The sequence below is a fragment of the Papio anubis genome, chromosome 16 (assembly GCF_008728515.1).
Source record: "Papio anubis isolate 15944 chromosome 16, Panubis1.0, whole genome shotgun sequence".
NCBI classification, from domain to species: Eukaryota; Metazoa; Chordata; class Mammalia; order Primates; family Cercopithecidae; genus Papio; species Papio anubis.
In genome coordinates this window covers 45,122,407-45,137,760 of record NC_044991.1, presented here as the reverse complement: position 1 = coordinate 45,137,760, position 15,354 = coordinate 45,122,407, and the positions used below count along the sequence as shown (strand labels likewise).

Genomic DNA, 15,354 nt, shown 5'->3' with positions numbered 1-15,354 from the left:
AAATAGAAATCCCCAAGAGGAGGGTCTTTGCTGGGACGTTGATGTGGGCCCATGTGCTGTGAAGGCTTCAGGGGAGTGAGCTCACATACACACTTCTTCCTAGGAGGCAGTTTCACTTCATTGCCAGCCTCAATAGAAATAATTAACCACATGGCGAGTTCCATGCCTAACTTTGGGGGACCCATATGAAAAAAAAGTTTGGAAATAAAATGGCTTTGTGAGCATTTAAAAGAAAGACGTGGAGAAAGCCACTTACTGCAATCATAAATCCTTAATGGCTTCAGAGTCTGGCAGCTGTCTAGAGAGCATATTTTAGGGAGGATTTTATGGGGTATTTGTAACAGTTAGCTTTTGCTGCTTAGAAAACCACCCCCAGGCCAGGCATGGTGACGCATGTCTGTAATCCCAGCACTTTGGGAGGCCAAGGCAGGAGGATTGCCTGAGGCCAGGATTTCAAGGCTAGCCTGGACAACAACCTCATCTCTACATTGAAAACCTTGGCCAGGCATGTTGGCACATGCCTGTAGTCCCAGCTACTCAGGAGGCTGAGGCAAGAGGATTGCTTGAGCTGAGGAGTTCAGGGCTGCAGTGAGCCATGATGATGCCACTGTACTCCAGTCTGGGTGACAGAGTGAAACTCCGAAATAGCCAAAAAAAAAAAAAAAAAAGGTGGGGTGAGTGGGGGGAAGAAAGAAAAGCCACCTGCAAAATTAAAGGAACGAAAGAGTTCTGTCTCTCATGAGTCCGTGGGTTGTCTGGACTCTTCTGGTCTGGTCTGGTCTGGCTTGCCTGGGGCTGGATGGTTTAGGCTGGCCTCACTCACAATGAGGGGTGCCCAGTTGTGTAGATGCTGTGTTGAGATGGCTGGGGCCTCTCTCCACTGGTCCCTCCCGCTCCAGGAGGCTAGCCTAGGCCCTTCATGCTTGGTGGAAGAGTTCCCTGCAGCAAGAGGGAATGCATGGGCACTTTGTATACCTCAGCTGGCATCCTAGTTGCTATTATCCCATTGGCCAAAGCAAGTCATGTGGCCCATCGTGGAATCAGCCTGAGAGGGGAGTAGCCAAGGGAATGGATTTGGAAAGAGGAATTATGGGTGTGATTTTTCACATAATCTGACGCAATATTAATGTTTAATAATTTAGATCCAAGAAACTATAACAAGAAATCACCTCATGCAGGGATTCCAACACAAGCCTTATAGAGAGTTTAATGCTAAAATCTCAAAACTCAGGGGTGATGTCTCTCCAAATTTGCTAATTGCGATAATGGAGAGGCAAGGCTGCATGAGATTTCTGGATAGTGGAGGTCCCTTTGCTTTTGCAAAGCCAAGGACACTACTTGGCATCATTGGGTTATGTCTTATGCTGGTACCCACCCCACAGGTGATGCAAACTCTCCCTAGGGGGTTTAATAAGACTTCTTCTGACTTACTCACTTCCCCCTTCTTATGAATAAAAAACATTATAATCTTTACTTTTGACTTTTTTTTAGCTGTTATTCCCTTTAACAAAATCTGGCCTCAGTGGTGCGTGCAGGATGTGACTGGGTGTGTGCTCATGTGCGTATGACCCGCTTCACCTGGATGCTTCTCTGACAAGTGTGCAATTGTGTGCTTGTTCCAGGCACCTCTCTGGTGCTCTTAGGGAGGTGACAGAGAGACACTAGACTGCAAAGTTCTCAGTGGGAGCAGTGACTGCCCCTACCGCAGTGGTTTCTCCATCCAGAAGCAACTTGTCTTTCCAGTCCTTCTGTGTGATGCCTAATAAGAGATGGTGGAGGTGAAAGAAGCTAATGCCAGGGAAGCAACCCAATTTTCTGACACAGAGCAGTAGTTTCAAATATCTGCTTAGCTGTGTGGTTGGAAAACCATTTCTTAGGACAAAAATCAAAGTTCAGAAAAATTCTTTTTTGAGGATCGGGAGGAAAATAGATGGGGCCCCAGGGGCAGATGAGATGGGAGCAAGCTCTCCACTCAGAGTTAGGAAGGAGGACACAACCATGAAATCCACCCCCCACCACCCCACTTCTCCAATTCCGCTTAGTGGACTGAGGAGGCTCCGCAGCTCTGTGATTGCCTGAGGCATGTTCAGAGTGAACGCCACGTAAACAACAGCCTGGAAGGCTGGCACGGGCCCACAGATCAGGTAGAAGCATGTGTGGACTACATTCCTGCCAGGCCTATGTAATAACAATCGCCACAACCTGCTATGAACAGAGGGCACTCCCTCTCGGCAAGGGGTATGCCTTTAGCTCCACACTTGGCACCAGCAGAGGCCCCGAGGCCATAGGAAGATCGGGGTGAACCAGGAGAAACTGTCGCAGAGCAGAGGTACTGCAGAAAGAATCATGCTTTAGAGAGAAGGGCTTGGTGCTAGAGCCCTGCTTTCCCTTCTGTCAACCAATGACCTTGAACCAGGCGTCCTACCACTCCAGGACTCTACTTTTGGTAAGAGGAACTCAGTTTGATAGGTGTATTAGTCTGTTCTCATACTGCTTATAAAGACATATCCGAGACTGGGTAATTTATAAAAGAAAGAGATTTAATGGACTCACAGTTGCACATGGCTGGGGAGACCTCACAATCATGGCGGAAGGCAAAGGAAGAGCAAACGGATGTCTTACATGGTGACAGGCAAGAGAGAGCTTGTGCAGGGGAACTCTCATTTATAAAACCATCAGATCTCGTGAGACTTATTCACCGCCACGAAAACAGCATGGGGAAACTGCCCCCATGATACAGTTATCTCAGCTGGCCCCGCTCTTGACACATAGGAATTATTACAATTCAAGGTGAGATTTGGGTGGGGAGACAGGGAGACAGAGCCAAACATACCAATAGGGTACCAACCTCTCCCACACCTCTCATCCCCAAGGCCCCTATTTCCTGGCCTATTGCACAGCACTCATCAATTTCTAACATGCCATCTAATTCCCTTATTTTATGTGTTTATTGATAAGTGTTTCTCTTTTCTCAGTAAAATATTAGTTCCTCCAGGGCAGGGATCTTTGAAAGTTGTACTTAATAGTATATCTCATATACCTAGAATTGTGCCTGACATACAAAAAGGGTTCAATAGGTATTCACTGGATGCATGTTGAGTAATGACCTTGAGGGATGATTTCTAGCTTCACCATTAATGTATCAGTAATCTATTGCTACACGGAACAAAGTATGCCAAAGTTGGTGGCTTAAAACAACAACCGTTTATTATTTACCATGATCCTGTGGCTCAAGAGTTCAGGCAGGGCCACTGGGTAAGTACTGTGCTCCTAATGGCACCAGCTGCACTCAGCTGTCCACTGGGAATGGCCAGAAGGCTTGAGAAGGCTTTGCTCCCATGTGTGGTGTCTCCATGGTCCTTCATGTGGTTCCTCTCTTTCCATGAGATGCCCCGTAATTCACAGGTCTGGCATGAGCCTCTTTCACAGTAACTGGATTCCCCACAGCAAAAGCCAGAAGCTGCCAGGCCTTAAGGTCAAGGCCAGCCCAGGTTCTAGAGAAAATAGGTTCTCCTCTCTCTCTCTCTTTCTCTCTGTATGTCAATGAGAGGCTATAAGCACAGAGAGAGAAGGAACTGAGGGCGGTTACCCTTGGAATCTGCCTAGCATATAATCCCATGCTGTGCAAATGTATGCATTCTCAGTAAGCATTTTCTGGGCACCTTCTAGGGATGTACAGATCACCACAGTGCCCAAAACCTCCTTGCTGTCACAAAGCTGATACCTAAATGAATGCTGGAGCTATAAACCTTTTAGCTCCAGCTTAAAAGTCTTCTCCAGCAACCCCCTCCCACAGCAAGAATGATAGAGGTGAATAATTGACAGGCTGCTTGATGGGGAGATTGGGAGACTCTTTGGCCAAAGTTGATGAGCATCTCCCTGGCTGTCTTCCAGATTCCACAGATGGTGAGGGTGACTGGAGTCTCTGGTCTGTCTGCAGTGTTACCTGTGGGAACGGCAACCAGAAACGGACCCGGTCTTGCGGCTACGCATGCACTGCAACGGAATCGAGGACCTGTGACCATCCAAACTGTCCAGGTGCGTTTACCTGAGTGTGTAGCTCCAAGTTCAAGGGGAAAGCTTTTTAATTTATTATTAAAAACTTAGTAAAATTGTCTTTTTAAAAGATGTAACTACTTTTCTTTTTGTTGTTGTTGTTGTTGTTTTTGTTTGTTTGTTTGTTTTTGAGATGGAGTCTCTGTCTGTCGCCCAGGCTGGAGTGCAGTGGCACAATCTTGGCTCACTGCAACCTCCACCTCCTGGGTTCAAGCAATTCTCCTGCCTCAGCCTCCTAAGTAGCTGGGATTACAGGCACATGCCACCATGGCCAGCTAATTTTTGTATTTTTTTTAAGTAGAGAAGGGGTTTCACCATGTTGGCCAGGCTGGTCTCAAATTCCTGACCTTGTGATCTGCCTGCCTCGGCCTCCCAAAGTGCTGGGATTATAGGCGTGAGCCAAGATGTAACCACTTTTCTAATAAGACTTCTGACCAGAGTGAGTCAGGAGATAATTGATGAGCTGAATGGATTTTCTGAGTCTTATGCACAATTGCAGTGGCCTTGACCTAAAAGACAATGCTGCATTGTACTTATTTAATTTAGAGGAGGGACTCTGGTTAGATTGGGTTTTTGATGTGGGATTTGTTGTGCCTTGAAGAGAAACAGAAGGCAGACACTCATGGTCTGATGAGGAAGCCAGGATGAGAGGCTTGACAGCCATCTACAGGAAAAAGACACAGCTCCATCGGTAATACCAGAGTTGCCAAAGGCTCCCAGCGGCACAACCTGGGGCATCTTGGTAGTCAACTATCACTTTATACTGCATTGTCAGTGCTTCAAAAACTAAACTAATTGCACACTTGGTGAGAGGTCATGTTGAGAGTCCACAATAATTGTGATTGACTATAACAGTGGTTGTCAAACTATGGCCAGGTCTGGCTCGAGAACTGTTTTTGTGTGTCCCATACATTTTTAAAGTGTTGTGAAGAGAATAAGAAAGAGAAGGAGGAGGAAGAAGAATAGAAGGAGAAGGGCATGGAGGAAGAGAAGGAGGAGGAGAAAAAGGAGGAGAAGGAGGAGGAGGAAAAGGAGGAGGAGGAGGAGGGAAGGAGGAGGAAGAGGAGGAGGAAGCTGCAACCAAGACCATATGTGACCCACAAAACCTAAAATATTTACCCTCTGACCCTTTACCAAAAAGCTTAGTAACTCCTGGTGTATAGTCTTACTGTGTATTTCCCATTGCCAGGTAGAATACCAGCCTAAAATAATATCTTAGAGCCTTTCAAGAAACCACACATTCCAAATGGCTTTGGCTGAAAAAAATTTCAGAGACAGAAAATCTGATCCCCGCACCCCAGACTTCCTTTTTCTACCTCTAGACACTCTGTTCTCCAACCAGAGACATTTGGAACAAAGGACAAATGAAACCACAAAGGCGTTTCTGAGGAGAGGGAGGAAGAATCAGATTGGAATCAATGTGTATGTTAGCAAAAGGGGACATGTAGAAAACGGGGCTGAAATGCAAGAAGTGGCAGTTCTGGCTCCATGTCAGCCATGCCATTAGGAGCACAGTACCTACCCAGTGGCCCTGCCTGAACTCTTGAGCCACAGGATCATGATAAATGATAAACGGTTGTTGTTTTAAGCCACCAACTTTGGGATACTTTGTTCCGTGTAGCAATAGATTACCGACACATTAAATCCATGTCAGGATTTCAAAACAGTGGAGCAACCATTACGGTGCTTTTCCTGACTTTCCCATGCTCATTAGGATGAGCTGAGCTGGAAGCCTGGTGGGTGGAATCTGGGTGTGTAGAAAAAAGCAATAAATAATAACAATATGAGGAGGACGGAGAGGGAAACAGGAAGGAAATGAAAAAGAGAAGAAGAATATGAAGTAAAAGAAGATGATGATGAAGGTAAAAATATGAGGCAAAAGAAAATGACAATAAAGGTAAAGAAGAAAAAATAAAATAGATGATGATGAAGAAGATATTTTGAGTACTTAAGAATCAAGCAAATGGCTAAAGCCCTTATAGGTATTATTTTGTTTAGTTTTCACAATAACTTTATGAAATAGGTATTTACAATTGTATCCATTTGACAGCTGTAGCAACTGAGGCATAGAGGATTAACTTGCCTAGAGTCACACAGACAGCAAGTGATCAACCTGGAATTTGAATCCGGACAGTCTGATTACACAGTTAATATTCTTAATCATTAAACTCTTTGGTCTTTGCCAAGAGAAGGGTATTGGAATCAGCCAGTGCTGTCATTGGACACAGATAGCATTTGAGGTCAAGGTTTGGGGGCTTGCCTGTTGTTTTCTCTTCCAGAGCTCCCATCCAGACTCAAAGTGGTAGATTTAGGTGCCTTGTCAGGGGAAGGCTCCCCTCTGCCTCCATTTACAAATGTTTCCTTCCTGTTTTCTGTCACCGCGGAGAGCAGTGTGACCAGGAGCCCTCTTCATACCTTTTCTTCTCGTCTGTCCTCACCCTCCTTCCATCCTTTCTGCCTCTCAGTTCCTGGCTATTGCAGCTTTTCTGGGCTCCCTTGGAACATGAAGGATTTCCTTTTTCAGGATCTCTTTCCTTGTTTGATTCGTTGATTCCCAGCTTTCCTGGAAAGACTCATGGGGCAAAGTCTCCTCGGCCTGGCAGTTATTACACTGTAAAAGTGTGTCCTGTAGGTCAACCCTGCAAATGAGTTTGAGGTGCCTCACATAAAATCAGAGAGAGCTCCTTAACGGAAATCAAGTCAGGTAAACCAGCAGGGAAGGCCAAGGCTCATCAGCAAATGTTACTGCAGCGCCTCACTCTCTCCTCTTCTTATTGCTTTAGCTTGCACCGGATTCCTGCTTGTAAAGGAAGCTTGGTTGGGGTGGCCATTTGGGTGAGCCAGTAAGTTTGAGTAGAGCTGGGTTCAGTTCCTCAGAGCAAATTATGGGAAGCCCAGCTTTTTCTTTCTGAAGCATCATCAACAATGCTAAATGTCCTAGAATATGACCTAACTCTTCTTGGCTATGCATTGTAGCACCCTCAGTGAGCTAGACAAAGAATGAGCAAGACAGATATTCAAGGGAAAACTATCACCTAACACTTCCCACTTACTGCTCTAAGCACTTTCTTTACACCAACTCATTTCATTATTTCAACTCTAGGAGGTAGGGCAATTTGTTCTCTCCATGTACAGATGTAAAAACTGAGGCACACAAAAGTTCACTGGCTGCCCCAAGGTCACGTGGCTAGTAATGATTTCAACTCTCACAGTCAGTCATTAAGAACAAGATATTAACCACTACGTTCTGTTGCCTCTGGTTTAGTTCGTCACCCTGACACCATCCTCGCATGTGTCCCCCACTGCCCAAATCCCCATCCGCGGGCCCAGTGAGTGAGTTCCTAAGGACTCATTCAGGCACATTTGGATCTGATTTCATGCTGCCAATGTATCTTGGGTTTTAATACAGTTTCTGCACTACTACCTGCTTTTTACTGTTTCCTCTGTTGGCAAGTTTCTGCCCTTGAGTAGTAATGAATACAAAAAAGGCTTTGTTCAGGTGTATTTATTTTGTTATTGTTGGGGGGGGAGATAACGTTCCATATAATGATGGAAAAATGAGCTCTTGTCTGTATTTAGGAATTGAAGACACTTTTAGGACAGCTGCCACCGAAGTAAGTCTGCTTGCGGGAAGCGAGGAGTTTAATGCCACCAAACTGTTTGAAGTTGGTAAGATGTTTTTCTTTTGTAATCCAAATATTGACTTAGTGCCTCCGAGATTCCTTTTGCCTTTGCAGTGCCATCCTTGGATCCACGTAAATGTTTCATTTTCCTTTTCTGGGGTCCAGTGCTCCCAGCATGTGCCTTGCTTGCTGAATATACTTCAAGCAAGAGAAAACAGTCCTGAGCCTCCTCCACTGGACCGAGCGCTTCTGGGTTCACTCTGCTCTCTATGCAGTCTTCACAGCCAGAGGCAGATGGGGACCCATCTCTCCTCTTAGCACAGAATAAGCCCATAGCAGGAGCTCAGGTCACATGGAATCTGTTCTTACTCGGCCTTCATTGGGCGTCCTCAAGAAAATCAAGAAATGGTGCCCTCAGTTCTCCAGCAGAGGGAGGGAGGGAGGAGAAGAGGGAATTTTCTCAAAATGTTGCACCTCCATCCCCTGCAAGAATTTTTCATAAACCTTTGGTACATTCTGCTACTTGTCCACTAGAAAATGCTAGAGCAAATGCAATAAATGTGAAGCAAACAAAATGGAAAGTGACTCTTCAGGCACAAGGTGCAAGCTTACTTTTTAAAAATAGCTTCATGTGCTTCTCTATATACTTAAGGATTGTAGAAGGGTAAAATTCCTTCTACCCCATATCTTTTAGCCACCCAAAAGTTCTTACTTAGCCTCTTCACATCTGCCCTGCCTCCTCAGCCAAAATTTAGCAGTCCTGAGTCCTTTTTTTTTCATAGCCCAGCTATTTGGGAGCTGATTTGGTGAACAAAAAAGGTTCCTCAAATGCCTATTGGGGTCAGGTAATGGGGTCAGGTAAGCATCCAAGTAGAACAAATCTAGAATAAAAGGAAAGACAAAAAGAAAGTCTGGAGGAAAATAATGGTTCTAGCACTATGAGGAAAAGAAAATGAGTCTGGGCACAGTGACTCACACCTGTAATCCAGCACTTTGGGAGGCCGAGGCAGGTGGATCACCTGAGGCCAGGAGTTCGAGACCAGCCTGGCCAACGTGGTGAAACCCCATTTCTACTGAAAATACAAAAACGACTTTAAAGGCAAGACTTTGACAGAAAGTGGTAGAACCTTAAAGGCATTCTTCTGAGGCAGAAAGTTTCTCAGGCCTCTTCATATCACACCCCACAGGCAGGCAGCATCTAGCTGTTTTGCAGAACACAGCACAGATGCACAAGGCCACACTGGCATGTGGCTAAGGACACCAGAGCTGAGTAGACATGGTGTCTCAGTCAGGGTCCAGGCAGGAAAGAACATGGCACACTCAAGTTAGGTAACTGAGGAGCCTTTGGTGAGGGACTGCTTGCAAAGATACAAGCAGAGTGGAAGGATTGAACTTTCATTTTGTCAATGACTGCTCAGAGAGGAGGCCACAGCCACAGCCTATCCCAGCTGGCAGCACCTAGACACTGTTGGGTGCACCCTCTAGGTTCCCTCCCACTTAATCCTCTCTGCAACTTTCTGAAAGGAGTGCTATTTTTATGCCCAAATTAGAGATGAGAAAACTGAAGCACAGCAAGGTAAATACCTCCCTCAAGTCGCAGAGCTCCTGAAAGTTGAGTTACAACTCAATCCCGGGCTGTTCAGCATGCGATCCCACACTTTGCCTTTCACCAGGCCTTTCTGAGTTCATAAGACATGCCCCATTTTTCTCTTTCTCGTTTCACTGACAAGTGCCCAAAGCCCTCTTGCAAGCTGCCCCTCATCCTAACCGTGTGATTTCTACCCACACCACCACCAGCCTCCCAGGCTCCTGGGTCAGAGCTGGAGTCACTGCTGATGTCTTCCTCTTTTTACTCCAAAGTCCACCAGCCACCAAGGCCTGGCAGCTGTAACTCTCTGACCTCTTCTGATCCCACCTGCTGTTTCCTCCCAGAGTATCTCCCCTGGACCCTCCCCATCATTATCGGCTCTGAATTCATTTTCTGACTGCACAGCTCAGTTAATAGCTCACTATCATTTACAAACTTTCCGTGGGTCCCTAGTACCCTCTGAACCAGCCTAAACTGAACAAGACCGCCATGATCTGACACCAACAATCTTATATTCCTATACCTTCTGCTGCCATGAAACTGAACATGTCATGCCTCAGCCCCAGACATCCCCAGCAGATTTTTTCCTGCATAACCTTAGTTTGCACCATGAACGCTTACCTGGAGAGCCTTCCCTTGCCCTTCCTCCATCTATGCTATTGCAGTCTGTGTCCATGAGACATCTCCAAGACCCAGACACCATGATGGGATTAGACATGCAAGAGATTTTTTGAGGAGACGCCCAGAAAAGATAAAGAGCAAGGTAGCAGGACTAGGCAGGGAGAGCTTTCAGACCGAGGTGCAGGCCTGACTCCTACAAAAAAAAGCAAGGCAGGCTCAGCCATGCTGATGGGGAATCCCAGCAAAGTTGCCTGTTGGAGGAGACCCTCGGGCGGTTCCCCTACCATGCTCAGTCATTGGCTGAGAGCAGCCAGAGGGCAGATAGGGCCTTGATGTTAAAATCATGATAGATCCAAAGGTGCAACCTGGAGGCTGCCAGTCAGCAAAGCACCCACAGCAGGTTCCCTTGTCGGAGCTCTGAGCGGGACACTTGTGGCTGTCACATATCCCTGACATGGCCTAGGAGCAACCTGGTGTCACATGCTCCTTGAAGCAACCCTGACGTCCCCTGCTAGAAATGACCTTGCATTTTTGGACACCCCTGGGGCTTTTTGCCTTTGCCTCCTTTAACGCACCTCACATTCCACCTCTGTTGGCTGCCTTAGATATGCCTCATCTTACTCACCGAAGCTCACTGGGGCAGATGACCCGCCCACTCACTGGGCTGTCGGTGACCAGCCCACATTCCCTCCACCCACAGCATGTCCTTGCACCTCTAACTGACAACCCCTGTGTGCCTTTGCCTGAGGTCTTTCTCTGATCCTGAGCCCAGCTGCACATGAATGCACAGGGCATTCCTAGCTGGAAGTCCAGGACCAGTCCCCTGTTGGTGATGAATGGGAGCCGGTGGATAAAAACTCAGATCCCCATCAATAAAACAAATCTGGACTCAGTAAGGAGAGGCTTTATTCAAATGATTATTGCAGGGAAGTAGGGGATGTTATCTCCGTATTACTGCAGTGGGATGAACGATGTGACCAGAAGGTCTGCAAGCATCTCAAGGGTTAGGCAAGGAGCGTTTCCTTTTATAGAGAAGTAAGTAAGGGAAAGCGAGATGAAAGGGTGGCGTGATCAGATAGTAGACTGGAGAATGCTCTACCCTGAAGCCAGCCTCTTTCCAAAAGGGATCCTTCAGGAGAGGATGTGCTGGTTTAGGCTGAGGGTGGGCCAAAGTCCTGGGAGCTGGGTGAAGGAGAGAAGCTTCATCAAAGTTTGGTTAAGATGCATTTTGTCAGCCAGGCGCAGTGGCTCACACCTGTAATCCCAGCACTTTGGGAGTCTGAGGCGGATGGATCATGAGATCAGGAGTTCAAGACCAACCTGGCCAACATGGTGAAACCCCGTCTCTACTAAAAATACAAAAATTAGCCAGGTACAGTGTCAGGTGCCTGTATTCCCATCTACTCGGGAGGCTGAGGCAGGAGAATTGCTTGAAGCCGGGCAGCAGAGGTTGCAGTGAGCGGAGATCGTGCCACTGCACTCTAGCCTGGGTGACAGAGTGAGACTCCATCCGCAACCCTCCCCACCCCACCAAAAAAAGATGCATTTTCTCCTAATTAATCAGTGAGGACAAGCAGTTTTTGAGGCAAAGAAAGGGAATTTGTGCTTCTGGCCTTGTCACAGGTGAACAAAGCAAACATCTGTGAGTCTTTTCTAAGTCCTATGGGGAAAGGGGGTTCTCTGCAGTAAGCTGTTTTCCAGAATGCAGAAGGGCTGGGGGACTCCTAATCGTCACTGTTTCCAGGATCACAGGACTTGGGTAAAGTTGAACATTGTTTCAGATAGGAAAATGCTGAGGGGTGAGGTTTCCCAGATCCCAGTGGGAGTAACCAGTTCCTTACAGTGGTTACTTGTTTGCTCCACACCCTGCATTAACTGCTCTCTCTTCTCTATCTAATTCCCCTGCTCCCCTGCCTCTGTTTCCTGAAATCACTTCCCCAAAAAATCATTTTCACTGGAATCTTTTTGTCTCAGGGTCTGGGGTAACCCAAACTAGGACACTAAACCTGAGGTCCTGGAATCAGATGACTGAGGGACCGAGAGATCACCCATAAATGAAGGGATGAAGTAGGAGCTGTGCTGAGCTGGGGACCTTCGGCCCTGTCCATGGAGGGGTCACCATTTACCTGTTCACAGGATCAGTTGTTCCCATGGGAGCATGCAGGACCAGCATAGATCAGTCTTTTGGTTTTTCAGATAAAACCACAGATCCACATTTATAATTGAAATAACTAATTCTTAAATATTGGCAACTAATCAATTATTTTTAATACTGAAAGAAACAAACACAACCCCTCTGGGGGTACATTTTGACCCAGGCCTACAGGTCACTGGCCTGTGATCCAAATCTTAAGATCCCTAAAAGCAAGTGCCCCGGGCTCCTTCCTCTTTGAGGCACCTTGCCCCGTGAATTTGTAGACAGTGATAGTTACATGCCTAAGGTTAAGAGGTTGGGGGAACCAGTCCGTGTGTGGCAAAATCAAAACTGAGTCCTACAAATCTTCCTTTGGGGCCTTTTCCATCACATCATCACTTATTTGTTTATATTTTTATTTTTTATTTTTATTATTTATTTATTTATTTATTTATTTATTTATTGAGACAGAGTCTTGCTCTATTGCTCAGGCTGGAGTACAGTGGTGCAATCTCAGCTCACTGCAACCTCTGCCTCCCAGGTTCAAGCGATTCTCCTGCCTCAGCCTCCTGAGTAGCTAGGATTACAGGCATGTGCCACAATGCCTGTCTAATATTTTGTAATTTTAGTAGAGACGGGGTTTCACCTTGTTGGCCAGGCTGGTCTCAAACTCCTGACCTCAGTGTTTTAAGATGATCTGCCCGCCTCAGCCTCCCAAAGTGCTGGGATTACAGGCATGTGCCACCACGCCTGGCCTCATCACTTATTTAGAGGGGAGATTCAAATAATTCTGAATTCTTAAGTTTGTTAGGAGTGATAATCGGGTCATGATTATCTAGGAAAATATCCTCTTTTTTGTAGATGCTTACTAAAATTTAGGGGTAACATTATGTATTTCCACAAAATGTTTTTAAAAGATAAAGCAAAGATAATGATAGTTAAATCCAGGTGATGAAATATAGGTAGTCATTGTATAAGAATATTCTCTACTTTTCTGTGTGTCTGAAAATTTTATAATATAATGTGGGGCATTTGGAGGAAGTCTTGTGAATAATGAAGTTCCCAAGTTCAAGGGAAGTGAGAACAGCCATCCACCTCTGATGGTTCCAGGGGGCTGCAGGGGTCTCTGGCTCTAGGAAAGGAGTTGTTGACTTTAGCGAGTTGTTGACTTTAGTGTCCTCCTGCGGGCCCTCAGGAGCAGCCTGGTGTCACATGCCCCTTGAAGCACCTCCTGTGGGCCGGTTGTGCATGCGGTGAGAGGGTTTCTCTTTGGCCTTTTCCAGACACAGACAGCTGTGAGCGCTGGATGAGCTGCAAAAGCGAGTTCTTAAAGAAGTACATGCACAAGGTGATGAATGACCTGCCCAGCTGCCCCTGCTCCTACCCCACTGAGGTAGCCTACAGCACGGCTGACATCTTCGACCGCATCAAGCGCAAGGACTTCCGCTGGAAGGACGCCAGTGGGCCCAAGGAGAAGCTGGAGATCTACAAGCCCACGGCCCGGTACTGCATCCGCTCCATGCTGTCCCTGGAGAGCACCACGCTGGCGGCGCAGCACTGCTGCTACGGGGACAATATGCAGCTCATCACCAGGGGCAAGGGGGCGGGCACGCCCAACCTCATCAGCACCGAGTTCTCCGCGGAGCTCCACTACAAGGTGGACGTCCTGCCCTGGATTATCTGCAAGGGTGACTGGAGCAGGTATAACGAGGCTCGGCCTCCCAACAACGGACAGAAGTGCACAGAGAGCCCCTCGGATGAGGACTACATCAAGCAGTTCCAAGAGGCCAGGGAGTATTAAAAAGACTGGGATGAGGTGGAGGACGCCACCTCTGGTTCTGGAGCGCACACGCGCCGCACTGACCTGCCGACTGGCGCCGAGACCTTCTTAGCCGCAGTCGTGTATGTTTGTATATACCACATGAGTATTTCTCATATATTACGCTAGGGGCGTGCGCCACGCCCGGGGACTGCCTTGTGAAGCCGCCCTCGCCATCTGCAGAGTTCCTTGAAAGTACCCCTGGGGAGCGATGTGGGCAGAAGGATGGGGACCACTTGGAAGCCAGAAAAAGAACCTGGAAGCCACAGTGGGTGCGACTCAATTCACACCCGGATCCAGAGTTTCAAAGAAAGGCTAAGGGGGAAAGAGACTGAGGTTGTAAACGTTATAAGCAGTTTTTATATATAACTTATTTAATACAAATGTGACTTAAGCGTAACCTTTTCTCTGGAGTTGTGGTGAAACTAATCTCTTCTGTGAGAGATCAGAAAGAAAGAGACTTAGGGAAGTGGAAGAGAAAGGGAATTTTGGAATTTATTTCTTTAAAAATAATGCAATAGAAATATATCAAAACATGTAAACGCCCACCTTAAACCAAATGTTATTTAGTCATGAGGCACCTTGCTGGAGTCTCAGATTCCAAAAGTCTCTTCTTCAGACTGGGTAGGGAATATGGTATTTTAGGGACAAAGCTGAGGACTGATTTTAAATAGGCTTTAAAATAAAAGGTCAGTATTATCATAATGCTATCATTCTGCTAAATGGCCCCAAAACAGTAGAATTTCTGCTCATGTCTTAGTAGGTTCAGAAGACTGCAGCCAAGTTCAGAAGTGAAAACAGGAAGTAGCACTTTTCCAAAGGAAAACAACAAAACAAATGGGAAAAAGATAATGGACCTCATTTCACCTATTTTAATACTATTTTAACAATTTTTTTCCTCCACCAATATATTCCCAATAAATATAAAAGAGGGGGAGGGTCAATCTGGGGAATCTTAATTTTTATGTTTTAAGAAAAGAAAAAAAACTGCATTATTTTTGTAAAGTATTTATTGAGTCACGGATTATTATGCATCAAGCAATTGTTAATATGACCTGGTCCTATAGAGTGGAACTTAGGAAAAATGAAGTTGGTTCTTATTCAATATTTTACTTTGCAAAATTCTAGTAAAAGAGAGTATATAATAAAATCATAATAAAATGTGTTACCTGCATCCTTCATTTATAATACAAATGTGATAAATAGCCCGTGTGAAGCAAGACTTCAAGGTAGGGGAAAGAAAATTGCAACCCAGGTGGGAATAAAAGGCTCATTAATTGATTAACATGATTGTGGGTGGTGTAAGTCATGGTATCTTTGGCACCAAGAATGTCTACCCAACCCCCAGGAGGCTGAGGCCCATTGACACGTGTGACTTTTTGCCTGCCCAGACCTAAGGAAGCCAAGCCAGAGCAAAGGCTTAAGACAGCCCAGATGAGCAGGGCCACTCTCACAGAAAATTCTGCAATTACAGTTATAAGTGGAACTACTTATCATGCTAAGTATTCCTTTT

At 46.1% G+C, this 15,354-nt stretch overlaps 1 protein-coding gene across 2 annotated transcripts in view; it reads left to right on the top strand.

Moving 5' to 3' along the window:
- ISM1 (isthmin 1) overlaps positions 1 to 15,006 on the top strand; it is a 77,444-nt gene extending 62,438 nt beyond the window's left edge. For both annotated transcript variants that reach the window (XM_003905081.5, XM_031656548.1), the window contains exons 4-6: positions 3,895 to 4,038; positions 7,636 to 7,725; positions 13,306 to 15,006. In XM_003905081.5, the coding sequence (XP_003905130.2) occupies positions 3,895 to 4,038; positions 7,636 to 7,725; positions 13,306 to 13,823 (752 nt within the window). In that variant the 3' untranslated portion in view covers positions 13,824 to 15,006. The remainder of the gene's footprint in view (positions 1 to 3,894; positions 4,039 to 7,635; positions 7,726 to 13,305) is intronic.
- Positions 15,007 to 15,354: the final 348 nt, after the last annotated feature.